Source organism: Diospyros lotus, chromosome 4 (genome assembly GCF_014633365.1).
Source record: "Diospyros lotus cultivar Yz01 chromosome 4, ASM1463336v1, whole genome shotgun sequence".
Lineage (NCBI taxonomy): Eukaryota > Viridiplantae > Streptophyta > Magnoliopsida > Ericales > Ebenaceae > Diospyros > Diospyros lotus.
The window spans coordinates 5,986,713-5,997,828 of NC_068341.1; the positions used below are offsets into that span (position 1 = coordinate 5,986,713).

Below are 11,116 nucleotides of genomic sequence, written 5' to 3' on the forward strand. Positions count from 1 at the left end.
AATGTTGTCTATTATCCAAAATTCTAGTGATTATCTATGTGTGCATGCGTGTGTGTGTGTGTGTGTTGGATCGATATATATGTAGTTGTAGACTGAAGATGATTATGTGGAATATGTACGGATTTTGTCCCTTAAGAAGGTCAAGAAGCCATGGAATCATGGCATACATGACCTTGGCCGTTGCAATAGAATTGAATTCGAGACTACTTCCATAGATGCAAGCAAGGAGTGGCAGACCAGCGTAGAGTATCACATTCCACCGAAAGCTATATTGTGTGTGTGTGTGTGTGTGTGTGTGTATTATATTATATATATATATGCCCTCTGGTAAATTACATGTTTTCTCTGAATTCTAAGCGAGAATTAATGTAAAGGAGAGGATGGTGAAAACATGGGAGAATCTTGCCACCGTTTCAGAATGTTCTACTTTTATGGTATCCTACAGCCCCAATATATATACATTTATATATAGTAGTTTTTAATTAAATAAAAGGGCATTATTCTATACATTAAACATCTTTTCGGGTGATTTGGGAACTCCATATGATATATACAGTTTGCCGAGCAAAAATTAATCCATTATTCATCTTTCACAACTCTTTCTGTACTTCTCTTTATATGACAAGCCAAGTTGTATAGAGCTCGTACAAGAAACATCTAATTATTAAGTTGATGTCTACTTGTGTGAACATGCTTGACCTTGTCTTTGTCTAATTTTATGGGCTTGAATTAGGTTTGGATCTAATAATCTCAGAAAGAATAATAGGATTGTTTTCTAGCCCACTACAACCATGCACAAGGCCATGAAGGTCTTGTCCATTCATTCTCTAGCTTTTGCAACAATTCAAATGTTCATTCTGCAGGGTTTGTTGTCACTCCATATATATAAAAAACTGGACCTTTTTCCTTAAAATATTTTCATTTTTGTATTCTTGAGAATTATTTGAAATTTTTTTAATTTCCTTCAAAAATATTTTAGGCATTTAAATTTGTCTTGATCCCAACCCGAGTGCATAAAATTATTATTTTACCCCTCTCATTGCTACTTAAACGAAGAACACCCACATAACATGCTATCATCCTTATGGGTTTCTACATGGATCTCTAGTTATCATCTTGTGGGTTATTTAGGATCAATGAAATATATAGAAATTATGGATTTGAGGCACAGTAACAGTAGTAGTGTGATTAACTAATTAAGTTGATAGAACATGCATATATATATATATATATACTTTTGTATATATGCGATTGATTGATTCTCTTAATCGATACAATTAACCTTAATTAATTTTCTGGTAGATACAGTTCATGAAGCCCAATAACAACAAATATTATACCATCTGATATGCACTAAGTGGATGTGCATGGTGCAGCCTAGAGAACAGAAGGGGTGGATCCAGCAATCTAGGGTGGGGTGGGCTGAAAAAAAATTGAGCTGGGTTGGATTAAAATTAGACTGGGTTATTATTAAAAAATTAAAATTTTTATTTTTAAAATTTAAATTTTATTGTGGGTTATCCTGCGCCTAGGATAGCTCACGCATAAATTCAACCCTAGAAGAAGGCATAACATAAAAGGTTCCCTGAAGGGGTGCTGCCTTTTATTGCATCTGCAGGCTAGGGCAAAGGGCAAAGGGTAAAGGGTGTTCGTCAAGCATTAATTGGGAATGACATGCAAGCAATGGCATGCATATATCTATCTATCTATCTTGGAAGATAAATTATATATATAGCTTACCTTACCATCCATAGCTAACTTAAGTAATTTACACTATATATTGGTCCAATTAATTCATTAATATATATATATATCAAGATAATTGGGCTTCCTATCAATTTTGAACTTCTTCTTCAATTTACTCAACAAAAAAAAAAAAACTCATTTTCGATAATTTTGTTTTGTGGTCACATTCATATAATAAAAAATTATTGTGTGCACAACATCTGAAATATTTAGATCAATTATTTATTATGATTGTACGTCACATGTTAATGTTGTATGCTATAATCACTCGAATAAAGCTCTCAAATTTACACCCATACACATAAATGTTATAAAATATAAAAAACAAAACAATAAAAAAATTAAGAACAAAACAAGAACTCACAAGACACAATAGATTATCCTGCTTCAAATCATTATATGAATGATGACCCTATGTCTAGCCTTTCAACCGAGAGCAATTCTTCCATTATTCTTGAACAAACAATACACAGAGCATCACACGAGCACGCTCATAGAGATTACAAAGACTATCACTTTATAGGTTTTCCTCTCTTGATTCACTCGTTTGTTTTTATGTCACCAATAGGCAAAGACCTGACATTTATTTATAGAAAGTAGATGCAAATTTTATAATTTTATGTCACCAATAGGCAAAGACCTGACATTTATTTATAGAAAGTAGATGCAAATTTTATAATGTACTCAACTTAGTAACCATTAGATGACAATTACGATTACTACTAACTAACTAACTGAATTTTGACTATTTTGAACGTACCTTCTGGCTTACTTAATGTAAACAAATAACATCATCAAATAGAGAGCACCCAATCTTCAAAAACAACTGAAATGGTAAGTTGGTATAAAATTATCAGTTTAAACATTCTCAGATCACTTAATATGTATGGACATTAATTATTTGTTGTGTAAAAGAATAAAACAAAAAATAAAAACCACAACTTTAGTCCAAGCCAAGTCACACAATGCATCTAGTCAATAACAGTGAACAAAAACGCGACCTAGGCGGCCGCTTAGGTGGAGCCGAGGCGCTAGGCGGCTGTTGGCCGCCGCGATTATGGCCAAATCGGCCACCTTAGGCACCGGCTAGTCGGTATCGGGCGGCGCCTAGCCGCGTGAATCGCCTGGCCAAGGCGGCCAAATCGACTGCTGGGCAGCGTGAAGCATTTAGTATAAATTGATTAGGGTTTTGTTTCCTTACACGTTACCCCTTTCTCTCGTCGATTTCCCCTTCTCTCTCGCGCACATCGCCACCGACAGTCTATTGTTGAATCGTCGTCACCGTCGCCTCTCTCGTGTTCACACTCCGCCACCGTCTCTTGTAGTTGCAGAGTCGTCGTCGACCAGTCGCCACCGTTTCGTTCTCGCACACCGCCATGCCACACTCTGGTTGTCTCTTCTCTCTTGCAGCTTCACCTTCTTCACTCGCCGTCGCCACCGTCTCGTGCTCACTGCTAACACACCGCCACCCCCTGGTTGACGGTTGACGGTTGTCTCTTGCTCTTGCAGCAGCTTCAGCCTTCATCTTCTTCAATCTTCACTCACCCTTCGGGCCTTCGCCTCCTTCAGTAAGTAGTAGCCAGCAATAAGCAAGCAGCAGCCTGCTTACTGTTGCCTCTCCCTGTTTTGTTTTTATTTTTATTTTTCTGTTATTTAATTTAGTATTTATATTAATATCTGATTATTTGTTATTCAAATATTTATTAATTATTATTATTAATGTATTTAAAAAATTAACATTTGCAACTTGCAAGCAAGCAACAAATGTAGCAAGCTGCCTTTATTGCTGCTTACTGGTGCTGGTGCTGCTTGGACTATATATTGTTAGTTTTTGGCTTTGTTTGTTAGCTAGTTAGCCTAATTATCTATTTTAATTCAATCATTCAATGTCAATTTACTCAAGAAAAAAAAAGTCATGTCGGATGGAATTGGGAGTACGGAAGCATCGTTCGATGCCGCCTCAGTTCTTAAAAAGAAATCAGATGACGTTGGATGGGAGTATGGAATGTTAATTAATCCAAAGAACATGGATAAAGTTAAATGCAAGTTGTGTGGTAAAGTTATGTCTGGAGGAGTTTATAGAGTCAAAGAACATATCGGCCACATTTCTGGAAATGTTTCTGCATGTCCAAAATCTTCTCCGGATGAGAAAGCTAAATGCAAGAATGTTATTGCTGAGGCAAAGAGTAAGAAGAAGAATAAGAAGCAAGAGGAAGATATGATGAGATCCTCGGTTAATATTTCTGACAAGGGGAAAGGGGTGGATAATGAAGATGAATTGGAAGAGTTAGGGAGTAAAAAAGCGCCTCGTACTCTTGGCCCTATAGATAAGTTTTGCAAGCTCCATTAGTCCTGAAATTTGTTTGAGTTCAAGAATGACGCAAAGGCAACAAAATATTAGTGAAGCATTGTTTAAAGAGAGAACACAGACTGTACAAGGATATTGTGCTAGGTGGGTGTACGAAGCTGGTATACCTTTCAATGCTATTGATCATGATAGCTTCAAATTGTTTGTTGAGGCGGTTGGTCAATTTGGGCCGAGGTTCAAACCTCCTAGTCAATACCAGTTGAGGGAACCGTTATTAAAGGAAGAGGTTGACAGAATGAAAGACTTACTGAAGAAGCATGAAGAAGAGTGGGCACAAAATAGGTGCTCTATTATGACAGACGCTTGGACAGACAGAAAAAGAAGGAGCATCATGAACCTATGTGTTAATTCTAGCATGGGTACTGTTTTTCTTTCTTCAAAAGAAGCATCAGACGAAACACATACAAATGAACTCATATATGAGTATGTGGACAAGTGCATTGAGCAAGTTGGGCCACAAAATGTCGTCCAAGTAGTAACCAACAATGCTGCCAACAATATGGGAGCGGCAAAATTATTAAAGTTGAAGAGGCCAAATATCTTTTGGACATCATGTGCTACTCACACCATCAATTTGATGCTTGAAAGTATTGAAAAAATGCCAAGATATAAGAAAGTCATTGATCAGGCAAAAAGTTTGACAATCTTCATTTATGCACACCATAAGACCTTGTCCTTAATGAGGTCATTTACGAAGAAGAGGGATATAGTGAGACCGACAGTCACTAGATTTGCTTCTTCTTTTCTTACTTTGCAGAGTTTGATGGAGAAAAATGCCTAATTGAAGTCAATGTTTACCAGCTCTGAATGGGAGGAGTGTAAATGGTCAAAAAATATTAAAGGGAAAGCAGCATATGATACTGTGATGAGCATTGCTTTCTGGAATGGTGTAACTTTATGCCTTAAGATTTTTGCACCTTTAGTAAAGGTGCTTCGAATTGTTGATGCAGATAGAAAGCCTTCTATGGGTTTTTTATATGGAGAGATTAAGCAAGCAAAGGAAGATATTAAGGAGGCCCTAAATAATCTTGAGAAAAACTATCAGCCTGTTATAGAGATTATTGAAGTAAGGGTGAAAGATAGGCTAGATAGTCCATTGCATTTGGCGGCTTACCTTTTGAATCCCTACTACCTTTTCAAGAATAAGACTATATATCTTGATAATGAAGTGATGGATGGGTTTTTTAATTGTGTGGAGAAGTTTTATCATGGTGATAATCATTTTGAATTGCAAGGTCATGTCATAAATGTTGAGTTGCCAAAGTATACATGTAAAGAATGAGCTTTTGGAAAAGTGTGGGCAGCTCAAGGCTGTGCAAAAAATGATGACAATTATAATCCAGGTATAAAATTCCTTTAATCTTTTTCTTAGTTCCTAATGTGTATTAGTGTATAAATTTGTTTACTTTATACTTGTTAACTTATGTAGTTACATGGTGGATGACTTATGGAAATCAAACTCCAAACTTGCAACGAATGGCAACAAGAATGCTCTCGTTAACCAGTAGTTCATTCGGTTGTGAAAGAAATTGGAACACTTTTGAAGGGGTTAGTGCATATGAAAATATGAACTATATTTCTTTAATATCAATAACTTATCTATCATTTAAATTGATATTACTTTTATTTTATTTATGTAGATACATACAAAGAAAAGAAATAGACTGGATGTGCATCGATTGAACAATCTTGTCCATGTCCAATTTAATACCAAACTGATGAACAAGCAAAAGAGTGAGAAGGAAAGAAATGTTGATGTGCTACTTGCTAGTGATGCCAGCAATGCAAAAGGATGGATTGTTGAAGAATGAGATGATGAAGAAATTGAGCCTGGTACGGGGCTTACTTGGGAAGTGATTGGTGAAGCATCCGGAATAGACAAGATGCTTCAACCTCGAATAAGTTCTAGGATGAGAGAGCTTCATGAAGATGATTTTCAATCAGAAGAAGAAGATGATGATGAGCAAGAGCTCAATGAATTTGATTTTGAGTTTAATGAAGATCATGTATTGGAAGAATATGGAGAGGAAGAATTCCAATTAGATAATTAGATATTTAGATTCTTCAAATATGGTTTATGTTGCATTATTGTTGCTTTTATCTTATTGAAGTTTGAACCTAGAATTGATCTACAACAATTATTTTCTCATGCTTAATTCTATATTTCACTTGTCATTCCATTATTGTTGTATTATTGGTTTATGTTGCATTATTGATGTTTTTCAACTTTGATTTAATTGAAAATAACATCAAATTATATCATAAAGTTAAAAAATAAAAAAATAAAAACAACAGTTTTCCTAGGCCCCCTAGGCGCTAGGCCCCAGCCTGGCGCCTGACTAGCGCCTAGCGCCTTTTAGAACACTGGTTAGTAATATTAAATGTGGTAAAAATTAAATTCTTGTATCATGAAATGCTTTAAAAAAAATAAATTTGTATAACAAAAAAATCATAACAAATTACAAATCTATATAATAAAACATAACGATTTTTAAAAATGTTTAAGATACATTTTGATCCTATAGTCGAGATGAATTTTGAATGTTGATCAATGGCTAAGATCAAATATCAACATATTCCCCCCCCCCCCAAACCATCACATTCTCCCTCACTGCCTCTCTTTCTCTCCCTCCCTTTCTTACAGACCTACCCACTCACTCATTCACCCAATGTCTCTCTTTCTTTCTTTCTCTCACATACCCCCACCCAGGCCATCCCCCCAACACACACATATATATATACACACACATACCCACCCACCCACAATGGCCGACCCCCTCTCTCTTTTTCTATATATACATATATATATAAGCAAGCTGTGGGCGAGGGAGTTGAAGGTTGAACGGTGGCCGATGGGGTCAATTGCAGCAGCGATGGAGTCTAAAGCAGCAAGCGGCCAGAGGTGGGCTCGCGATGGAAAGCCGATGCAACGCCTGGGTGTGTCGGTCGAATGCGGAGATGCTTGGTGGCCAGAAGTAGTAGGGTCAAACGGCGATGGCAGTCCATGCGCACAAGCAGAGGCGCAGAAGCTGGCCCAAGGCGGTGAACGATTGATGGCGGTAGTGGCATAACGATCTAGGACGACCGGCGGAGGCCAGACCAACTGGTGGCTAGTGTTGTGCGCAGGCGATGGCCGTGCGTTGCAGGAATAAGAAGCGAGAGGAAAAAGATGAAGGGAGAAGGAGAAAAAAATAAAAAATAAAAGAAAAATATTTAAAAAATAGGAAAATTTGAGAAAATGTCAAAAAAAATTAAGAAAGATTTTAAAAATCGATTTGGGCCTTAAAGAACATGCCAAAAGCTTGAAAATGGGAGACCCTTGGAGCCCCCGACCAATGGCGGTCGGGACTCCAATTTATTTTTAAATTTTTAATTTTTAAAAAAATTAATATATAATTTTTTAATTTTTAAATATCAATACTTAATTTTATTTGAAAATTTTTAAATAAAAAAACACCAAAGTGTAATTTTTTTATACTAGGGACACTTTTTTAATTTTTTTAATTTTAATTTTTAAAGTATTTTAATACTTAATTTTTAAAATTTTTAAATATCAACAGTTTAAGTTTTTGAAATTTTTTGAAATATCATATAAGTTTTAATACTTGATTTTAAATAAAAAAACAACAACCGTATAAGTTTTAATGTATAAGAATTTTACATGGATGATTCAAATTCCAAAAGACATAAAAATCTCTTTTTTAAATCATTGATGATCAAATGCTATTTTTAGTATAAAACTTTATTCAAAATATGAAGGTTAATTCAAAATTTAATATTTTTATCTTTAGGTGTTGAATCTTTGAGACTTAAAGAAATGTAAAATTGGTTAATCTATATATCCTATTGAGTTACTTAAAGATACAAATATTCAAAAATAATTTATTTTTTTTAATTTTATTTTTATTTTAAACATAATAATTTTTTAATTAAAATAATATAAAAATCAAAGAGTTTTCGACCATGCATGATCAAAGAACACAAGGTTCAAAAATAATATAAAAATCAAAGAGTTCCCGACCACGTATGATCGGAGAACGCAAGGTTCTCGACAACTCACGGTCAGGAACCCAAGGTTCGCCAACCCTGAACTAGGGTTCCCTCCCCCTAGTTGATGGCCGAGGCCATGACGACTGATGACAGCTGATATGTATTGTTTAATATTTAATTTTTAATTTAATTTATTCAAATTATAAAACATTTACTGATATATTTTATTTTATAGATTTAGTAATTTTTTTATTATAAAACGTTAACAAATATACAATAACTTTAATTTCTATTTTTAATTCACTATTTACAAATTTTTTTTACATACTCTTATATTATATTTTAATTTATAATATTAGTGAACATTATATTATATTGAGTTTTGTAAAGTATTTAATAGAAATAAAATTATTATAACATAATACGTATCAATTATAATTATATTTTAATTTTAATATTATTTACGGGCATGGGCATACGCTAGTGATTCCATATTCTACAATGTTATTTAATTTTATGATTCATCTAAACTCACTTTCTATCCCATATTTTTACTTAAAATAATAATAATAATAATGTTAATAATTGCCCTTAACATTAACTCTAAATAAATCTCATATTTTCATAATCTTAATTATACATGCACTTTGCTTTTAAAAAAAAGAAATATATTTATTTTATATTATTTTCAATAATTAATAAAAAATATATCGTGCTTTAAATAATTTAATCAACTAATAAAATTATTTAATTATTAAAAATAAAATATAATAAATACATATTATTATATATGAATGTCTAAATATATTAGGTTACACAGTAACGTAACGGCGCCTCCTGGCACCGACAATCCAATAAGAAAGCATTGACCCAAACACAGCTTTATTTGAAATTTACATTTTTATCCTCTTCATTCAGGGTATTTAATATAATAATAATAATATAAAAAAAACATTAAATGTATGATATTATTTATTACATTTTTTTTTCCATTGTCTATCTTCAAAAATATATATTATTTATTTGTCAATGCCCAGCTGTTCTCTTAATTAATAATTAATAATAAATGGATGATATTCAAATACTAATAAAAATTAAGGTTATATATAATATTGCAGCAACACGTGGGATGTGGGGCATTAAATAAATGCTATGATCACAGTCAGTCACAGTCACAGCTCATTCATTAAAAAAAAAATGGGAACACTCATTCATCCTTTCCTTTCCCTTCCTTGCGGACGTTACAAGCAAAATCCTTCTTCTTCCTCGTCATCATGATGCCACATCACAATGGCATCCCCGTAAATAACTGCTATTACAGTGGCATTCCCAATCCCCATCTTAAGATATCGGTGGTGGTGGTTCCTCAAAAGCTGCCCACTGCCCCAAACTCATTTGATTCAACGCGGAGAGAGAGAGAGAGAGGGAGAGGGAGAGATATCAAAAATAGAAAACATGGGGAAGCCGACGGGTGGTTCTCTCGTGATTTGTGCACTGTTAGTACTGATTTCAATTTCGTTATCGGGTGTGAGTTTTGCTGCTGCTGCTGCTGACGGCGGATACAGCCAGTTCCAGGTGGGGTGGTTTCCGGCGCCGGCGACGGGGGAGTGCCGGGGATCAATGGCGGAGTGCATGGCGCTGGAGGAGGAGGAGGAGGAGTTCCAGATGGACTCGGAGATCAACCGGCGCATCCTAGCGGGGAGGCGGTACATCAGCTACGGTGCTCTGAGCAGGAACAGGGTACCCTGCTCCCGGCGCGGCGCCTCGTACTACAATTGCCGGCGCGGCGGCTCCGCCAACCCATACCAGCGCGGCTGCAGCGCCATCACTCGCTGCCGGCGTTGAGGTTTTCTTTTTCTTAGCCAATTTTTTTTTGTTTTCAAAATTATAATATTACTGAGTTTTGGTTTGTGGGCTACGATGGGATTGTATCAGTCTTATGTAAAAATGGGGCGAATACTTATTGTAATTTCATCACTGTTCTTCAGTGTATTATTATTATATTGTTTTTAATGTTCTTCTACAAAACTACTTTATTTTAATGATTCTATGCTATCAATAAAAGCCCTTTCTGTAAGCTAAACACTGTTTAGTTTACTGTTGCATCTTGTTCTTTTTTTTCTTTCTGAATCTGTAACTACTGTAGATTTATCTCGTCAAATTTATGCTTTGAGAAACGAATGTGTTACACTTTCCTTTTACTTTCTGTGGCTATTCTATGGCTCAAGTTATAGTTGGATGAGCAATATACAGTGTAAGTGAATTGCAACTTCAATCCTCGTCCTATATGACCCAACCGACAATTTACCTCCCTGACATAATAATGCACGTACACTGAAAAGTGCACAATAACAGTGATTTCGAAATATGTATGTCTCACTTAGTGAAAGAGGGGTGAGAATTCTCTTTTTTATTTTTTTTATGTGTTGCATATTAAATGTCAAAAATACTTTTTTGTGATCACATATTAAAGACACGTTTCCACTGTGTTACACGAAAACACTTCATAAGAGTCGTTTTCTTATTTCGAAAACGTTTTTATTTTCGTTTTGAACCCTATTTATGTTTATTTTATTAAAAAAATATTTATTTTCACGCGTTTCTGGTTTCCATTTTCGCGTAACATAACTTTTCTATCCCTTTGATTTTTTTATTATTGTTTTGGTCATGTTAATTTCTAGATGTGTCTTGCTAGCTAATTCAACAACTTACTTTGTTTTATTTATGTGTTGGAAATTAACGTAATATGTGCAAGCGCAAATTTAGGAATTATGAGTTCTGTCAATGTGGAATGAGTTGTGAGATTTGATATTTGGGGTTACAAAACGCGGTGGGGGGTGGGGGGGGGGGATGCTTCCGTGGAAAAGGAGAAGATAGGACAGAAAATTGGGAAGGTTAAATTTGACTTTTTATCCATTGACTTGGTATAATGAGTTAAAAAATAAATGCTTCTTCAATTGATCGCTCAATATTTTTTTTTTTACCCACGTGAAACAACTTGGTGTTTCAGAA

General features: G+C 34.8%; 1 protein-coding gene across 1 annotated transcript; it reads left to right on the forward strand.

Moving 5' to 3' along the window:
• Nucleotides 1–9,472: 9,472 nt before the first annotated feature.
• On the forward strand, nt 9,473–10,216 carry LOC127798921 (rapid alkalinization factor-like). Its single transcript, XM_052332569.1, has one exon. The coding sequence runs from the start codon at nt 9,560–9,562 to the stop codon at nt 9,947–9,949; it is 390 nt and encodes a 129-aa protein (XP_052188529.1). The 5' UTR covers nt 9,473–9,559; the 3' UTR covers nt 9,950–10,216.
• Nucleotides 10,217–11,116: the final 900 nt, after the last annotated feature.